The sequence below is a fragment of the Hibiscus syriacus genome, unplaced genomic scaffold (genome assembly GCF_006381635.1).
Source record: "Hibiscus syriacus cultivar Baekdansim isolate YM2019G1 unplaced genomic scaffold, ASM638163v2 tig00110812_pilon, whole genome shotgun sequence".
In the NCBI taxonomy this organism is placed as follows: domain Eukaryota; kingdom Viridiplantae; phylum Streptophyta; class Magnoliopsida; order Malvales; family Malvaceae; genus Hibiscus; species Hibiscus syriacus.
Window position 1 is genome coordinate 986,157 of NW_024062870.1, and position 19,697 is coordinate 1,005,853.

Consider the following 19,697-nt stretch of genomic DNA (forward strand, 5'->3'; position numbering starts at 1 on the left):
ACTACCTGGGGTACGAGGCTACATGGATTTCTCTGGATATGGTGACACCACGTGTGCGTCAAACAACTGTTGGTAAAGCTCCTTATATGTCATATGATCAAAATGTTCTCATTTTTATGAGACATGTGAATGTAAAAAAAAGGAAAAATAATGCGAATGTAAAGAAAAATAACAAAATGCACAATATGTCTAAATGCATGATGCATGAAATGTTCGAGGCATTGATCCAAAAAATGTACCTGCTATTATAAATAATCCTTATTGGGGAAAAAGTGTTACGTCTTAAGAGACAAAAATATTTTGAAGGCATAGACCCCGAACAGCTTCTGATAAGTTGACTAGTCTTCTGCCTTTGTCTGTCATCGGTTGAATACCCTGTCAAACCGTTCCGGCTCCTTTGGCTAAAATGTGCAAATAACGAACTACTTGCCCCCAAAAGGTCTCGAAGGACTGCATCTCCGGCTTTCACTATCTGCCGAGCTTGTTTCTAACGAAAATGCCATTGGAGCGAGAGAAACTATCCAAAGCTTGCTTCTTGAATTCATCAGCAATGGCATCCAGCTCAGCTAGGGTTTCACCATCTTGTTCTTGTAGTTTTCGAAAGGAGCGACCGGGTCAGTGACCTTTTCCTCGTCTTGCCCCTGCAACTTTGTCTTTGAGTATTCTTTGACCGCGGTTGGACTTCTGAGTTTTTTTATCTCTTTGTATTATAATCCCTTTGTCCGTTAATACAGATTATTTACGTTTAACAAACACATTTTTGGTGGATCAACACCTCGTTTTAATGATGCGAATGATAAAAAAATGCCAAAGAAAAAAAATAAAAGGGAGGAAAAACAAGTTAGTGAGATAAGGAAAATAATAAAAAAAATGATGAAAATGAAAAGTCCTACCCCACATGATATCTACCCCACATGCTTATTATTCCTACCCGGACATGATTTCTATCCCGCATGCTAATTTCAAACAAATCCTAACCGCATATTTGTCTAGTTTGCATGCTTGGAGCAGAAAATATAGCAGGAAATAAAAATAGCCTAGGGTTTGGAATGAGGTTTTGGGGTGGGCTCTAATTCCCTATACTCTCTCGGTTTAGGTTCTAAAAAAAGTACCCGAGTTCTCCACGCTGGTGCCCCTTTGGGCTTGCCAGACCCTTAGTCCTAAGCCCATCACAGGCTTGTGTGAACTAAGTTAAACTCGAGAGGACGCATTCCCTTATGCCCGCACGGTGAATAAATCCACACGAAGACATAAGGTATATGAATCCCGAAGGCTACTTGCTAGGCCCGCACGGTGAATAAATTCACACGAAGGCGTCGCTTTCACCCCCACTTAAATAGGGTTTGGAGCTCGGTTATAGAGCCTGAGATGAAAACTTTGAAAAATCTGAAATCATTAAAAAATGTTAATACAACTATTTATTTGAAAAATAATCAAAGGTAAATTAATTTCAGCCTGACTCACTTACCTGTCCCCAGCGGAGTCGCCAAGCTGTCGCAACTGTCTTTCGGTTGGGCCCCGGAATTGGGTTTCGACTTGAAAAATATGGATTGGAGTCGCCACCGACCACTTTAAAATGAATTTAGGTGGGTCAGACACCATCTTACCTGATCTGCGTTGTACCAAAAACGTGTCGGGTTCGGGAGTCGGTTACGGTCAAGGAAGGATTAACACCCTTGAACCGCCCTTTCGGTACCAATTAATTTGCCGGTTGTCTTAGTTGCAAAAAGTCGCAATTTAAATTAAAATTTAAAAATTCAATTCAAATTGGTTACCTTTGATAGATTGAAAGTATCCCTAAAAATCAAAAATGTCATACAATAAAAAAATTAATGTTAAATAAATGAAAGAAAAAAAAGAATAATAAAATAAAAAAACAATAATAATTGGTGAACCTGACAAGTTAATGGCAAACCACTCTTTGAAAGTAAACCACACTTTGAAAAGAATAATAATAAAATATAAATTAATGGCGTGAACCCCACTCTTTGAATTTTTTTGCACTGGCACCAATAAATTCCATAGCTATTTGTAAATGATGACAAATAATCTTTGTCATCTACTTTTTATGTCAAAGATTCGGTGAGGCTTGTTGCTTCAGTATTCTCTAAGCCCACTATTGTTAGATTTTAAACAGAGCTAGTAATGAAAAACCTGTGAGGAACGAGAGTAGCAGTAACCCTGTTTTGGAGTCGGATCTCGGAACGGATGAAAGTGGTGAGCCCATCAAAACGCGGTGGACAGACGAGGGAGCCATGAAATGGGCCTTGTGGATCTTGCGACGAGAGGAGTAGACTTGTGGGTTACACTTCATTTTTGCAGTGGCTGAATTTACTAGAAAATGGTATGTGATGATTGAATCCTTCTTGAAGTACTTAGTCTGGAAGAATTCGACAACTTTCTCTAAGGCATCTTCTTCGTCCTCTTCATATTTGTCGTCAGCCGCCAATCGGTCCCTCACGGCACTCTCTAGCTGCACTCCATATTGGGATCCTTTGATTTCCTTGATCATCACAACTCTCAGAAATTTCTCCACCGGAGCATTAATAAGAGCCTCAAAGAAGTCATCTTCTGCTAGCACGTTTCTAGACTTACCCTTCCATTGTTGCAAGTGTTTAACAACTTCAGGTTCAAGGTAAACTCCGATCGATGTGCACTTGATTTGCAGAAAGTGAATCTCAATATCGGTAATCCCATGACCAAAAAGTGAGAGTGGCTTAGTGGTTGTGATTTGGGTGGGGAAAAGTATCTCATCAACCATCACCATTTCAGTAGCCATAGCTATGTCTGCTAAAGGTTGAAGGCAGGCAAGGAAGCAATACAAGGGCAAAGCTTGTTGAGTTTCAGAGTGCAATCGAGAATTCAAAGAGTGGTTTGTGCATTTATACCAAAACATTAATGGCAGGAACTTAGAACATCAACATTTCAGCGTGGGATAGCTAGTATTTTTTGTTCCCCCCACGAAAATGCCACGAAGCTCCCCTTTTAAGTTGATTTCAATCACTCCAAATTAAGGTATGTTGCCTCCGTTTCCCACGTCATTTGCTACCTGATGCATGTGGTAGTGGAGTAGGTGGGTATGTTTGTAGTTTAGATAATGGTGGGTAGTGGGGCCTGCAAAAATAAAATTAATAAAATTAATAATAATAATAATAATAAATAATATTTATAATAACATGTATATATTTTTTTAAGTCCGGTCAAAAACTAGTGTCTACAATATATATATAAGACGGGTGTAAGATTTATACAAGGGAAGTAAATTTATAAAAAATTGAAAGGGAAATTAACCTTATAAAATTTAAGGAGATATAAAAAAAGATTATTAATAAAAATATACACTTAAATTATATGAGAAGATAAAATTTTTAAAATGACAATTATCCTGACTGATTCCTTTAACCATCTTAATAAATATAGGTAAAGCCAATCAAGGAAGCTATATGAACCGTTAATTAGACTCCTATGACCTATGACCTATGACACCAATTCTGTAAACAACAAACTAGATGTTCATTGGAGTGGGGTCCCTGTTTTTAAAGGGGGAAACGTGCCGCCCAGTTTGAATTTAAAGTACAATAAACATTTATTTATTTATTTATTACAAAAGAAATGCCATTTTGTAGACTTTGAATTCAACATTATTTACAGGAATATTTGTATATTAATTAACCAACCCTTTGTTGAATACTATTCTTTTACTTCACATAAATACCAATTGATTATTTTTTCAAAAAAAACTATTTTTATATATTTACTCTACATAATTTATAATATTACTATTTATTAGGGATTTATATTCAAAGATATCATTAATAAATAATTTTAAAATTTATCGCAAATAAATATTATTAGTATTTATATGTCGGATCTTTTATGAGTCTATACCTTATATATATATATATATATATATCTCTTTAATAACGTTTTATTCAAAAAGAAGCAAATTAGCTTGATTGGATATGTTTGAAGTAGGCTTTTACTCTTTCAACAATATTTAAGCTAATCACTATTTTTTTAAAAATTAAAAATAATAATAGATTTGAATTATTTAAATATTATATAGAAAATACTTATTGTAATATTTTTTACTTGACATAAAATATAGGCTAATTATTTTTTTTAAATGACTTATTCTAATTTTTTTTATCAAACTAAAGGTGATTATAATATAATATTTATTCTAAGTATTATAAATTTTTTGACAATAAATGTTCAATCACCTTTATAATCGTTGGTACTCGAACTAATAAACTCTAATAACAGTAATGATTCTTTTTACCACTGAGATATATTGATTCGTACAACATATTCTACTTTTATATTCCTCTGTTTGGTCTTCTAGGAATAAATTATTGTGATTGGGCTAGGTTTGAAGTAAGCTTTTACTCTTTCAACATTATTTAAGCCAACCATTAAATTCTTAGTATATATACAAATATATTATTGTCACGCTTTCTTAGATTAAGGAATAATAATTTATAAGTACTGACAAATATGGTCTAGGTTTTAAAATGCTTTTTTAGTTTTAAAATATTTTAATTAAATTTCAAAATATTATTATAATAAATAAATAATTTTTTAACTCAATTTTAATTTTGGACATTAGATATTAGTATATCACCAAATTACCAAATGATCAATGGTCATATAATGATATAAATTTTAGTTTTTATTTGTCATGTTAATAAATTTGTCTAAGTAACTTGAACCCAAATTGATAGAAAAGATACCTCAACACTTGATCACTAAACCAAGTTGCATACTTGATTCATTTATTAAAAAAATTAATAAATCACCGCTAACATTTAAATCTGAATAATTTTTAAATCACTTCATTTTAAATGTGTCATACCGACGATTATAATATGTAAATGATTTTTTATTAGTTTAGGTGATTATAAAGTAATATATTTAAAAAAAAAATTAATTTATTAACAATACTTACAAATTCTACAAACACAATTGTTCAAACCTAAAACTTTTATGGAGAATAATATTTTTTACCGATAATTGTGACATGTAAGTTATTTTTATATATTAAAAATTCATATTTTTAATGTCGGATTGTACCTTGTAAATGGTTTTCGTTGTTTTTCGCTCCCTAATGTTTGGGTTAAATGGGCGTGCATTAAATTCACCTAGTTAAGATATATAGATTTAGGAGTAATCGTGATTGGTTTTCAAAGCAAATAAGTTGTGGATGGGAAGAAAAAAAAAGATTATTCCAATTTAAATGTTGACAGTAATATATAATTTTTCAATAATGTAATGTAATTGTAAGGTAGTATTTATTTAGAATTTTTTTAGTCATTAATAATATACATACATCACATAATACAATTATTTGAACACGAATTAGAAAATTTCTACAACGTTCATCGAGCGTGGATGAGCACCGTTAAATTAATTTATAAAATACTAAATTATAAAGTACTAAACATATAATTATAAAATAGTTGAAAATCTAAATGTAATTTAATTAAAATATAATATTTATAAAACATTAGTTTTTAGGGTAAACTATACCATTAACTACCTAACTATTTACCCCTTTTACTTTAATCACTGATTTTTCAATTTTATCAATCACTAAATATTAACAGAGTAGATGTGGCAGTTAATAAAATTTGTATAATTACACATTTAGTCCTCATCACTTCCACATTCTATTAATTTGGTCCTAATTTTTATTTAATTCAATAAATTTAATTCTCAATCAGATAGTGACACGTGTCACTATGTGATTAGATGTTTTTTCTTAATATTTTTATTTAATTTAATAAATTTTTCATCCAATCAAATGGTGCCACATGTCACCAATTAAATGAATATCAATAACCACTGTTGGTGGGATTTGAACCCAAGATGTAAAGATAATAAACAAAAACCCCAACTAAGATGCACCATTCAAATGACAAGCTTATCACGGCATAATATATATATAGTTAATGACAATAAAAAAGGAAAAATGACCTAATAAGAACTCCAACATTGAATAATCGAATAACACGATAATATGATATATACACACACAAATATTATAATGATTAATATGTGAATGCATTTTATTTATATTTTAAATCATTTTAATGAAAAAATAAAAAAAATTAATATATTATAATTAAAATATAACGAATATCTTCGTTGACTTAGAATTTTACTGATAGTTGAAGGCTTATCGTAGTAAGCATTTTAACTTATACATTGCTTGTTTATATCCCAGTTAGAGTAATAATTTTATATTTTAATATTTATTCATTATATATTTGAAGAAAATTTTAGGGGAAACTTGTTTTTATTGATTTAGTCTATTTTAATATAGAGTTGTTAAATAAGATTAGAATTCGGTCGACGTTATAATATTTTAAAATATAAGATAAAATACATCTCAATTAAATAAAATTATAATAATGAAGATAATTTATTAATTTAAAATATGTAATATGATATATTTCAATTATAACATATTAAATTCATTTATTAATCAATTATAATATTTGTTTATATATATATTTTATATTTTCATACTATTCAATTATTTCATGTTTGAGTCCTTATATGGTCATTTGTTACCATTAACTATCTTATAAATTATATAGATTACGTTTTGTATACTAGATAATTTTAGTGGTCTAGCTTAATGGTTATTGATTTAATTTACTTTTCATTCATTCAATTGGTAACACATGACACCATTTAATTGGATGGAAAATTTATTAAATAAAAAAACTTAAAAAACATTGAGTCACCATCGGATTGAGGATTAAATTTATTGAATTAAATAAAAGTTAAGACTAAATTAATAGAATGTGCAAGTAATGAGGACTAAATGTATAATTATATAAATTTTATTAACTGACATGTCATATCCTCCGTTAATATTTAACGACATGTGGATTGATTGATAAGATTTTAAATAGTTAGGTGACCCGATTGATAAAATTGAAAAATCAATGGTTAAAGTAAAAGAAGTACATAGTTAGGTGGTCACTGGTATAATTTACCCTAAAAACTAATATTTATAAATATTGTATTTTAATTAAATTACATTTAGATTTTTAACTAATTTATAATTATACGTTTAGTACTTTATAATTTATTATTTTATAAATTAATTTAACGGTGCTCATTATTAACGGTGTTCATCCGTGCTAGTCGAACGTGACGGATCATTCCACGAATTATTTTAAAATAATAGGATTTTTGTAACATTAAAACAATTTACTGAGTGCTCGACAATAATATATTAAATAATATAATATAATAAACAATTATATAAAATAAATTTAAAAAATACCTTGGAAATTACTCTCTTTGAAAATTGAGTCCCAAAAATTTTGTCGATAACCCTCGATTGGATAAAGAAAACATATGGTCCGGCGTGGGAATCTTCCCAATTTCTTGTCAAAATGAACAGCTGGAATTAGATTGAATAAGAAAGGTTCTAGAACATATGATACATTCAACGAAGTTGAAGTATACAAGTCTGTTCCAAATACGCAAATTCAGTACTAGTGGAACAAAACAGTGGCATTATGATTCCAAGCTTATGAATGGTCCCAAAGGTTTGTGCGGTCGTTTTCCATCCCCAAATTAATTCAAGGCACTTCATTTCGTCTTTTGCATGTATTCAATATCATTCACAAACAATCTTTTAATGCATTTCCCCCCAAAATTAATACATTAATGCATTATGAGGGTGAGATCACTCTTTTTTATTTAACTTTTGGATATGTTAGGCGGTTCATCCATCAAAATAATTATAAATTAAATTATCTTAAAATTAAATTTATTTATATTAATTTTATCCTTTAATCAATATTAATCGTTACCATACTAGTGTAACAGTTAAACATAAATAAATATTAACTAGTGACCACTGAACTTAATGAAAATTTTATTGAAGGTTAAGAGTGGGTTCATACACAACACAGTAATATTGATGAATAGACTGAATGATATTCATTCTAATTGATTCAAAGGGGAAGGTTGTAAAAGAACCAAACATAGTGAATTTCAGAGAGTTGTAATGGTCGTGAGAGGATTTGAAAAAATAACTAAAGTCTGATAATATTAATTAAGTAAAAGTACAAGGATTTCTGTCTTCCTTTGTTCATCAACGAAAGCATAGAGCCCAAATTAAAAAAGAGCAGAGCTCTTACATGGCACAATCAATGACCCTGATTTCTCCCGATGGACTCTCCGGTCGTAATTTTTTTACTCGTTAGTTCTTTTCTTTTCCCATTGAGATGTGTACTTAACTGATTAACTGTACATATTTTTGGGAGTTAAAAACCGTTCACTGAGTCCGACATCCAACTCGGTAGCGAGAGAGAGAGTTGACTCGTTCACCAGCACTGATCGGTCTCCCAGCTCCTCCCCCTAAATCCTGAAAACCTAGAATCCGAAGTTAACGGCCGTCGGCCTCTCCGAAAAACCTTACTATCATAAACAGCCCGTTTTTGGGGATCCGATAAGGTACTGTAGGCCGCGTGGATCTTCATGAACTCATCTGCCGATGAACCTTTCCGATCAATTGCCGCCACGTCCGGATGACAAACCCTAGCCAATCCATGGTACGCCGCTTTGATTTCCTGATTCGAAGCACTGACGGGAATCCCTAGAACCTCGTACAACAACGTGCACGCTGCCATCCCTGGACGGCTCAGATAGCCGCTCGTCGACGCTTTCTCTTGTTGCGAAGCGTAAGAATTGGCGCAGGTAGCGGTGGCTTGAGGAGGCCGGAATCTAGCGCGGGAAGTTGATGGCGGAGAAATTGGAGAAACAGGAAGAGAGATTGAGATAGGAAGAGAAGAGAGCATCGTATTGCCTCGGTGGTTATGGTGTTTCTTTATTTCGAGAAACGATTGAAGGGAGAGGGGACTATATATAGTAATGTATGTGAGCCAGATAAAAGAAACACCCAACATCACGATGAAATATTTTAACTGAAAAATAGAAAACAACTTTAACAAAAACTTGTTTTTGTTATATAATATAATCTTGTTTGGTTGATTATGGTTTATGTTGATATTTATTAGGTTTAGGTTTTGAACCTTACTCTAAATATTTTTCTATTATTTAGTTATAAATAATTTTAATTAAACATTTTTTTATTATTAATATATAATTTCATTAGTAGAATATTATCTTTTAATCTATTTTCTCAAATTTAAGTCTGGAGATAAATATTTATAACTAAATTTTATTTTAGTAAATAAAAGATTTAATATTCAAATCGTATTAAAAATAAATTATTTTATTTTATTTTAATGGCTACTTTATTTATAATATTATAGATAATATGTTAATTTTTTGGTATATATATATATGTATATATTAAAGAAATAGTTGTATCTAATAAAATTATTTTAACCAATAATCAATTGGTTTAGCAAGATGAGACACTAGATTCTTTAAGCAAAGTCAAGAGTTCAAACTTTGACGTTTGCAAATGAAACAACCTAGGTTGGGAAAGTCGCCTTTGACTCTGCAGTACCTAATATATTCCAAACTAGATTGGGATGATCGCCTTTGCTTTTACAATACCCAATATGGATTATTACATTAATAGATCGAAAACCAATGATTAATTCAAAAAAATTATTTTAATATATATAGTTAATTACATCCATGTTCTCAATGTATTACCCTCATTTTAAATTGATCACTAGACTTTTAAATATTTTAATTTAATCCCTAAATTATGAATATCATTTTAAATTAGTCCTCAAACTTTTGAACATTTTAATTCAATCCTCAAACTATGACCTTCATTCTAAATTGGTTTCCAAAACTTTTTGAACATTTTGATTTTATCCCAAACTATACATATTGTCGTAATCGTCTTTCGGTTGTGCCTCGAATTGGGCTTCGACTTGAAATAATTGAGTTGGGAGTCGCGACCGACCACTTTAAAACGAATTTAGGTGGGTCGGACACCATCTTACCTGATCTGCGTTGTACCAGAAACGTGTCGGGTTCGGGAGTCGGTTACGATCAAGGAATGATTAACACCCTTGAACCGCCCTTTCGGTACCAATTAATTTACCGGTTGTCTTAGTTGCAAAAATTCAAATTTTAAATTAAAATTTAACAAACCCAAATCAAATGACTTACAATTGATTGTTTTGAAAGCGCACTCTTAGAAAAGTCAATAAACGTGTTAGAAAAAAGGTAATAAAAACTAACAAAATAGAAAACTGATGAAATGGAGAAGATAAAATAAAATGAATAAAAGAAAGACAAAGAAAAGAATAATAATAAATTAATGATAACAAGTAAATTAAATAAAAATAAGGAAACGAAAAGGAAAATAAATAAAAAAATAAAAGACATAATAAATAAATTAAATATATAAAAGCAAATAAAATAAATAAAATACTAGAAAATAATGATAAAAATAATATATACATAGTAAATAAATAAATAAATGCAAGAGGGAAAAATATAAAATTAAATAAATAAAATAAATATAAGATAAACGAAATGATAATATGTATATAAATAAAATAAATAAAAATATAAAAAATAATAAATATGTATAAATTAATAAAATAGATAATAAAAATTAATATATATATATATATAATCTAAAAAATATATATACTAAAATAAAAAAATGCATAAAATGTAAAAAACAATACATGAAAAAAAAGAATCGCAAACTGCTTTTGTCAATACACCCGCCTCGACATTGACTTCTCTCGGAGAAATCTGAACCTTCCACGAAAATCATCGTCACCAAAGCAACGGTTGCAGCGAAAACTGCCAGCAACGATCAACTGAACCCCTCCGAATTTACATTATGAAACAAAAGTTCGATTCCCTCTACGCTCAACAACACGCTAGAAGATCGCCGCATCTATTAACCCCTTTCTTTGTCAAGGCGTCAGCAAGGTTATTACCTTCTCCACCAACCAGCTTGATTACACCCTCACATTTAGAAATTACTTCAATGCAAGAGTCGACAAGAGCTTTAAAGGCCGCGGCGCCAAACGTGAATTACATATTCAATTAACCGCAACACTGCTATATGATTCAAGGATTAGTTTGTTCCTTCCAACCCAGGCAGAATCCAAGAATAAAAGGCAAGCTTCTTTTATTGCTATTAATTCTGCAGACAAAGGATCCCAGAATCCTATGGACTTAGAAAATTGCAAAAGTAACTTTACATTGTGATATCTAAGAACCCCACCAATCCCAACTGGACCAAAGTTTCCAATTACTGAACCATCTGAATTAAATTTCAATTCCCCCCCCCCCCCCTTAACCGGAGGAATCCAGATGCTACGGGGGATTGACGACACAAATAGCACAGCAAGAGACCAAATCTTAGGATCCCGGATAAATTCATTAACTGAAAAGGATAGATCCGGCCAATTTGCCTTGCTCCACCACCCTAAAAATAACCACACACGATCAATCGCCATGGATCCATCCCACTTCTCATTGTTAAAAACCTTTCCATTCCTGCAAGACCAAAGAACCCAAAGAACAGCAAAAAATGCCATTTTCCGAAAAGTTTCAATCTTCCTAGCTGGGTAGCAACCCAACCAAAACTCAAAAAACTCCAACCATTCTGTGAAAACACACACTTAATACCCAAAAAACCACTCCAACTACACCAAATCTGCCAGGAAAAATCGCATGAAAAAAATAGATGAACGATAGTCTCAAACTCTTTATCACATAGAACACAACACTTCTCCATAAGAGGAACACCCCTTTTGGTTTATTCGAACTTTGTTGGGACCCTATTTATAAGAACTTTCGACGCAAAGAGCTCAATATCATGTGGAATCAAACCTGACCAGAAAACATTCCACGGGGCGCAGTTAGTTTGATTACAGCAACTAAGCTTTATTATATTTTTTGCTTCAAAGTGACCAGAAGAGGACAAAGTCCATCTCAGGCAGTCCGAGGGAATAATACCAAGGCTGCATCCCTTGAGAGTTTGTGAGAAATTTTCCCAAATGCCAACCTCCCAATCAAAGATGGCTCTTCTCAATTGTATTTTCCACTGCCAAATCCCATCAACCCATTGGCCAAAGTCCGCAACCTTTCCAGCTTTCTTAACTGCTAAAGCGAAAATCCTTGGAAACATATTTTTCAAACTCAACCCATTCACCCAATTATCCGACCAGAACTCTAAAGAGGAATCATCTCCCACCCTGAAGCAAATATTTGAGACAAAAGGATCAGAATCCGTAAAAGATGGGCTAAGATGTTTACGATATCACGCCAAATCCATAATATATTTCGCGCTTTTGTGTTTGAAGGCAGAAAGCAATTTACTTCTTTCTCATATTTTTCTTAATAACTATTTGCCAGAGCCTACCTCGTTCCGAACAGCCTCCAAAACCATTTGTAGAGTAGAGCTTTGATTTTAACTTTGAAGTCCACTAAACCAAGGCCACCAAACTGCCGTGGAAGGCAAAGTTGTTCCCAACACACCCAATGGATTTTCCTACCATCAGTGGAATTCCAAATGAATTTTGCTACAACTTTGTTTAGTTCTGAAGCGATGCTAGCTGGCATTTTGAACATCGATAAGAAGTATAGTGGCATGCTTGAAAGCATGGACTTGGTCAGTGCAACTCTACCCCAAAAAGATAGCAATTTTGATTTTCAAGGGGCCATTTTCTTCACTTTTTCCACAATAGGTCTCCAAATGGCAGGCGAGTTTCGAGAGTGACCCAAGGGGAACCCTAAGTACGACGCATGAAGATTACCCATGGAACAATTAAGTAAACTCGACCAACGTAGCAGCACCGAGTCTTCCACATTAACTCCAAACAGAATTGACTTCTTTAAATTCAATTTTAACCCTGAAGCAAGCTCAAAACAGCAGAGGCGCTTAATATTTTGTATTTGGGAGAGGCCATCACCACAAAAAAAGAATGAGGTCGTCCGCGAATTGGAGACGGGAAATCACTAAGCTTTCGTTACCAATCGAAACTCCATCAAAGAGACCAATAGAAACCGCTTTAGACATAATTGAACTCCGTCCCTCAGCAACAATATTGAATAGGAGAGGGGACAGTAGGCAGGCTTGATTCACCTTTTAATTCTGAATCTGTCGGTCGGAGAACCATTCACAAGTACCAAAATCAAAGCGGAGGAAATACAAGACCTAATCCATCCTCTCCATCGCACCCCAAAGCCCATCTTCTCCAACATGAGATCCTAAAAGTTCCAGTCTACACAATCATATGCTTTCTGGAAGTCCGCTTTAAAAATTACACACTTTAACCCTTTCCGTTTCACGCAGTCCACAATCTCATTAGCTACAAACAAACAATATATATATATAATTTAAATTTAAATTCCACACAATTCAATAATTACTAACATAAGTCTTAACCATTCTGATAAAGTACAACATCATTTAACAAAAACTTATTCTATTAAAAGTATTTTTATTTGTCTAATTATTATTTTTGACATTCTAACTAGATGAATAACATAATATAAAGACACACTCTTTCATTAAAAGAATGTTATTTCGATAAAAGAAAGAAAAATACTTTTCAATTGTAGGTTGATTAGGTTTAATTGGGATTTTGAATTTTTTTAATCTATTCTTTTATAGTAATTTTGTTTAGTTGATTATTAGTTTTTATATTAAAATTTTATTTTGAGTTTTTAAATTTGATTTTAATAAAATAACCCGTTTAATAATTTTTAATATTATTTGAAATTTTTTAATTTATTTTTATAAATAAATTATTCTTATATAATATTTTAAAATTATTTTAATTATTTTAAATATAAAAATATATTTTAATTATAAAGCAAATGCATGATTTAACATATGACTAATCTAAACTAATGTTATATTTTTTTGTTTACAGTACTATTACTGTATTACATATAAGAGTCTATTTTTAAAACAATTGGGATATAAATTTAACATTTATAAATTAATTTAAATACAAATTTGATCTTTTTAAAAAAATCAAATAAAGATTTCGTATCTTCAAATCTATTCTGTTAAAGATCTAACATTTTTCAATATATTCAAACAAGAATTCTTTTTCAAAATATTTTCAAATGATCAAATCTTTACTTAACATATTTAAAAATGTCAGGTTATATCATTTAGAATTTTTGTTAGATTAAACCTTAATCAATTGTTTTAAGAGATTAGACCCTTGTTTAAACATCTCCTAAAATATTAGGTTCCGATTTAAACATTTAACCTAAAATTAAATATCCCACAGACGAGGAATAAATTCGAGTTCGACACGTGGTCAAGGTTCGTGGAGAACACGAGTTAGTGCTGTCGTGGTTTCCACTTTGTGCCATATTTACGAATTTTTCCCTCAGAGGCTCAAAATTCCTGGGATAAGAAAAGAAGGAAAAAAAACTTAATTTTATATCATCGGCTTCAATCTTAAGAACCAATTATTGAAACCCTAATTTGATCATCAATGGAATCCCGGTGATTTGTCTCTAAACTATGAACACAAGTTAGTGCTGTCGTGGTGTCCTTTCATGCTTATTTCACTGAAAATGCCCGGATCATCAACGAACGAGGTTGTTTTCATCATTATACAACCCATGTTTTAATTTGTGGGATGCTGAAAATTAAAGGCATATGCAGGATTCTTCTGCTGGAAAAAAGAAAGGCAAGGAAACACACAAGGAGAGGAGTAAGGTGAACGGTAGCCCATTGAGCCGTTATTCTTTGTCTCAAGATATTCATGATAGCTCCTCCAACAGTGAATGAAGTTTCAAAGTCCAAGTGAATGCTAGCACGGCTTTACTGTAACAACCCCCAATTGTAACATCCTGATATGTATTTTCTGCTTGCTTCCAGACTCTTGTGGCGCATGGAGAACATTTCTATATGGAACAAGGAGAGGAATTGTTGTCAATGGTGGAGATTTTGATGATCTTGTTGCAAGATCCATATTTGAAAGTCTTTGTTTCTTCTCCTTGGACCAAGTTTTCTTAGAAAACAAACTGTTGAAGAAGAATTTAGCTATGAAAAGGCCAACCGGTCGTTGTGTATGAAAGATCCAAACTCTGCAAGGCGAACGAGTGCCACTGAAAGACTTGTTACCTTTCAACACTGCAATTATTGCAATAAAGATGTACCTTGAAAACTCTAAATTATAATATATTTTGAATATTTTCTTTGTATTTTCTATTGATAATTTGTTTTCGTCCCTAAAACTTTATAAGTTAGTCATCCCCTAAAACTTTATAAGTTCGCCCATAAAATATTATGTCGGTCTTTTGACACTGCCAGCAATATCTCGGAACCTCTTCCCTGCATTTAGTTTTAGTTTAGGATTTTATTGCTTGGATGGTTTGGTACGAGGATTATAACATTAGCAAGTTTAACAGAAACTAAGCACGATGACAAGAGTTGGAAAAATCATAACACGCTATAGATTGATAACGTATCCTGGTAAATTTAGAAAAACATAAATTAAGAGAGTAGAAGTTGACTTATACCTAATTAGAAAAGGTAAACTACACAAATGGTCACTAATGTTTGAGTAAGTTTTTGTTTTCACCACTTATGTTTCAAAGATTACAAATCAGTCACTAACATTATCTTTTGTTACAAATTAGTCACTCGCAATTAATCGTCATTAACAAGAGTGACGGTATACACAGCTGGACCATTTAAAGCTTACTTGGATCGGGTTGACCGCCACATAGAGTGTCAAATGTTGAAAGCAATAGCACGGGTTGTTGCTTCATCTTCTTCCTTGCTTTACCATGGGTTGTTGCTTCATCTTCGACTCTCCTCGAACCCCATTCCCCTCTCTTTCCTTCCTACAGTTTCATCTTCTTTCATTTTTCTTTTTCATTATTAATCAATATGATTTAGTAAATGCCGGTTCTTCTTTGTTCCTGCTGCAGAAAAAGAATGGAAGCAAGAAAGATGGGGATGGAGAAAAGAAGGAAAAGAGATCATCGATCATTGTTCTCAAGTTTGATTGCTTTTGTGAAGGTTGAACAGCCAAAATCCTCACACACATTCGTGATTTTGAAGGTACAATCAACATGTACGTTTAAGATTCCCATTTTTCGTTTTGAGTTTTCCTTATTTTTTCATCTTCATTCTGTTTTTTGAACCTTTTCAACTTTTGTTATTTACTCTGTTTTTACAGGGGTGAAGACTTAGCTGAACTAAAATAAATAGACGGTGATGGGGACTGTGAATCCTACTGCCATGAAAAAGAAGCTCGTGAAGAAAACTATGCTTTGTTAACTCCATGGTTGGGTCCAATATTTGGGTTATGCAAACTGGTCGAAGTGCAAGAGTACAAGAGAGTTGATATCTCGTTATCGAAGTATGCTTCCATCATCATGTTGCATCAATGGTTGGGTCCAGTATTTGGGCAGTCTCTGATAATAAAGTTAGCATCTAGAGGGAAGCTGAACCTTTTTGGAACAAAACCATAAAAGCTCCACAATATTACGGTCAACTTTTCTTTTTAAATGGATAAATTTTCTTGTCAACAAAATACTGGACTCAACCATGGAGTTATAAAAGATGGTTGTCTAAGTTCATATATAAGTTCATGGACAAAATACTGGACAACGAAAATTTACCCTTTTAATAGATGGTCATCTAAGTTGATGGACCCTGCGTATCTAGTTTTTTTTTTAACAAAATTACTGGTCAAAGAAATATACTGGCATCAATGGTTGATATGAACTTTTTTCTTTTAGAACCCATCTGTAAATTTTGTTTCCATGCTTTCCATGATGACTATGATGAAGAAGACAACCCAAGGAACATAGGACCAATGCCTTTATGGTTGTCCGCGGTGATCTTGGAATGGAAATTTCGGTTGAGAGTAATAGCATGGGTTGTTCCTTCATCTTCTTCCTCTTACTCACCTTCTGCATCGTCGAAATTCTGAGAATTTAAGAACCCATGTGGCGGTCAACCCAGTCCAAGTAAGTTTTAAGCGGTTAACGGTGAGTGGTCAATTTGTAACAAACGATAATATTAATGACCGATTTATGATTTTTGAAACATCGATAGTGAAAACAAAAAAATTACTCAAACATTAGTGACCATTTGCATAATTTACCCTAAAACAATTATCGATGAAACTGAAAAACACCAACTTTAAGACTAATATGGAAAAAATCAGGGATCAGATTGAAAAAACACCAACTTTAGAGAGTAGAAATTGATTTATACCTAATAAAATAATAATAATGTTGCCATTTTTATGGGGTCAAATTCAAATCTTAATACAATTGAATTGTTTATGTATGTTTTAATTATGAGCCCAATTTTCATTCAGTAGATGAGCCCAGTTCCAAAGAAGAAGATCCAACCCCTGATCAAATCAAAACAACCCTACCCTGCAACGGCTACTTCCTTTCTTAATTTTATCATGTCGGCTCCAACGGTCATATTTGAGAAATCACCGTTTGAATTTCGCTATAAGGCCCCTCTAATCTTTTCCCTTTTCAAGCATTGCATTTTTTTCTTTCGCTTCACCCACTGATTAAGAGTTTGAAGTTTTGAACAGCTTCCGTCCCTCATTATTCTTCGGGAAAGAAGAAGCTTTTATTTTGGCAACAAATCTGCGTTTCCAGTGACTTTCTTGACTTTCCGACTGATTTCCAATGGAGACCCCTTCTTCTGCAAGAAGAGTGACCAGGTCACAGACTTCGGCTGCTCTGAACAACAGTATTCTTGTTTCCAGTGAGTCATTTTCACTTTCTTTTTAGTATTAGATTTATAAAAATAGGTTTAATTGTTCATTATGATTGTTTTCTCCCCCTTTTTTTCAGAAGGAAAGAATGAAGAGTCTGAGAAGAAGAGTGTGTCGAAAACAAGAACAAGAAACGGAAAGCAGCAACAAGACAGGTCTGCGCTAATTGACATAACAAACGATTCACCCATTGTCGGGCTTGCAGTCGGGACGCCGACGTCTGACATATCTAAGCAGTGGGGAGGCAAGAACATGAGGATGATGACTCCCGGTTCAGGTGAGGCATTGCTAAGGGGACAAGTCAAGAGTCTCCTGCAAAAGGTTGAAGAAGAAGCCGAGCTTTTGAAAGTTCCGTTGGACAACCGTCGCCCTTTTCTTCATCTTCAAAGCTGTGTGAATTCCCCAATGGGGATTTTGGCTCCTACTCCTGCAAATACACCACAGGTTGAGGATGGTGGTATTAACAACACTAGAGCGATGGCTCTTCCTGTTTTTGACGAAAAGTTGAGGATTTCTGAGGTTAGATTTTCACACTTTTTTTTTGTTTCCTTTTGAAGTTCGAATCTTGTGAGATTAAAATTCCCAATTGTGTGATTCTTTTGTGGAATATGATAGGTGGTGGGGAGTGGCATATTTGAGGGATTGAATGTAGAATCCCAAAAAAGTATGATAACAAGGTCTTTGCTGCTGGACTTTTCTGAGAAATCAGAGACCTCAGATTCAACAGAATGTGATTCGGTGGTGACAGATGAAGGAATGATAACAGGGGAAAGCAGTGCAAGCAAAGAGAAGGCATCCATTGATGATGATAACTCCTCTGTTTGGTCAATGCAGGTGAATACAAGCACCCATGATGAAGATGAGGAAACAATTGAAGAGATGGGAGATGATTACTATGAAGAAGAAGAAGAAGAAGAGGAAGAAGTGGGTGATGATGTAGGTTTGTTGGTTGATGAGCTTTGTGAGGGTTTAAGCAAGATGAGCATGAAAGAGATGTTCAAAGGGAAGCACACTAGATTTGTATACAACAGTGATGATGAGATTGAAGAAGAGTGTGAGGAGGATTCATCTGAGATTATACGGTTGAAGGGATTACCGACGCCGAAAGGAAAGCACTGGCGATTTCCTATGGACGACGACCAAGATGATGAATAAATGGTGGTGGAGTCTTTGATTCCTCATCTTTGGGATTCTTTTTCTTTTTGTCATCTGCGTTTGTTTGTTATTGTTTTTTTTTGGAAAAACAAATCACCAATCAAGTGATTGAATAAAAAATGACTTCCTTTTATTCTTGTTTATGATTTGGGAGATAAAAGTTTCATCAGACGAATCAAATCAAGGGGGGGGGGGGTAAACATAAGTATTTGTTAGATACCTAACTTGACAAAAAATATTTATAGAGGGTTATCAAATCTGAGAACAATTCCTAGCTCCAAAGATCTAAACAAAGAAACACATACTCAGAGGCGCACTTCATCAGTTTAAAACCATGGATGTCAGCTTCATCAGACGAATCAAATGAAGAAAAAAAAACAGAAGTAAATGTTAAGGTACCTAATTTGACAAAAAAAAATATAGAGGGTTACCAAATCTGAGAACAATTTCTAGCTCTAGATTTCTAAACAAAGAAACACACACTCAGAGGCGCGCACTTCATCAGTTTAAAACCTTGGATGTCATGTTGGATCCATCATGCACAAATTTCTTGGCAGCATCCACTCAGTAACACCTCTCTGCATTGACTTGTGGTCCTTTCCATTGCATTATCCTCCTGAATGGACCACAAAACAATGGGAAAATGCAAAGAGAAAAGAAAATTTTACATTGAAGAATTAAGTCAAACTTTTTACCTCTTGAGAGAAGCAGCTATTCCACTGATCTGGTCAATGACATTCTCCACATTGGTAATAACCTTGTGTTCAAACTACCCCCTCCAGGCTCCAGCAACAAGTGCAAGTAGTCTCCTCCAATACCATGAAAACATCACGGAAA

General features: G+C 33.0%; 3 protein-coding genes across 3 annotated transcripts; 1 reads left to right on the top strand and 2 right to left on the bottom strand.

Moving 5' to 3' along the window:
- Window positions 1-2,122: 2,122 nt before the first annotated feature.
- On the bottom strand, window positions 2,123-2,781 carry LOC120141669 (probable chalcone--flavonone isomerase 3). The gene has a single exon (XM_039156465.1). It carries the CDS (start codon window positions 2,777-2,779, stop codon window positions 2,123-2,125), a length of 657 nt encoding a protein of 218 aa, XP_039012396.1. The 5' UTR covers window positions 2,780-2,781.
- Window positions 2,782-8,117: 5,336 nt separating this feature from the next.
- Window positions 8,118-8,863, bottom strand: LOC120141539 (chaperone protein dnaJ 11, chloroplastic-like). The gene has a single exon (XM_039156378.1). It carries the CDS (start codon window positions 8,823-8,825, stop codon window positions 8,352-8,354), a length of 474 nt encoding a protein of 157 aa, XP_039012309.1. The 5' UTR covers window positions 8,826-8,863; the 3' UTR covers window positions 8,118-8,351.
- Window positions 8,864-17,574: 8,711 nt separating this feature from the next.
- Window positions 17,575-18,867, top strand: LOC120141548. The gene is made up of 3 exons (XM_039156383.1): window positions 17,575-17,695; window positions 17,785-18,224; window positions 18,321-18,867. Exons 1-3 carry the CDS (start codon window positions 17,617-17,619, stop codon window positions 18,858-18,860), a joined length of 1,059 nt encoding a protein of 352 aa, XP_039012314.1. The 5' UTR covers window positions 17,575-17,616; the 3' UTR covers window positions 18,861-18,867.
- The last annotated feature ends 830 nt before the right edge of the window (window positions 18,868-19,697 follow it).

What these genes read in the sequence shown, in the direction of transcription:
- LOC120141548 (XM_039156383.1), top strand. Translation starts at nt 17,617, where the DNA reads ATGGAGACCCCTTCTTCTGCAAGAAGAGTGACCAGGTCACAGACTTCG. An exon ending in CAACAGTATTCTTGTTTCCA is followed by an intron (nt 17,696 to 17,784) that starts GTGAGTCATTTT and finishes CCTTTTTTTCAG; the next exon opens with AAGGAAAGAATGAAGAGTCT. An exon ending in AAAAGTTGAGGATTTCTGAG is followed by an intron (nt 18,225 to 18,320) that starts GTTAGATTTTCA and finishes GGAATATGATAG; the next exon opens with GTGGTGGGGAGTGGCATATT.
- LOC120141539 (XM_039156378.1), bottom strand. Translation starts at nt 8,825, where the DNA reads ATGCTCTCTTCTCTTCCTATCTCAATCTCTCTTCCTGTTTCTCCAATT.
- LOC120141669 (XM_039156465.1), bottom strand. Translation starts at nt 2,779, where the DNA reads ATGGCTACTGAAATGGTGATGGTTGATGAGATACTTTTCCCCACCCAA.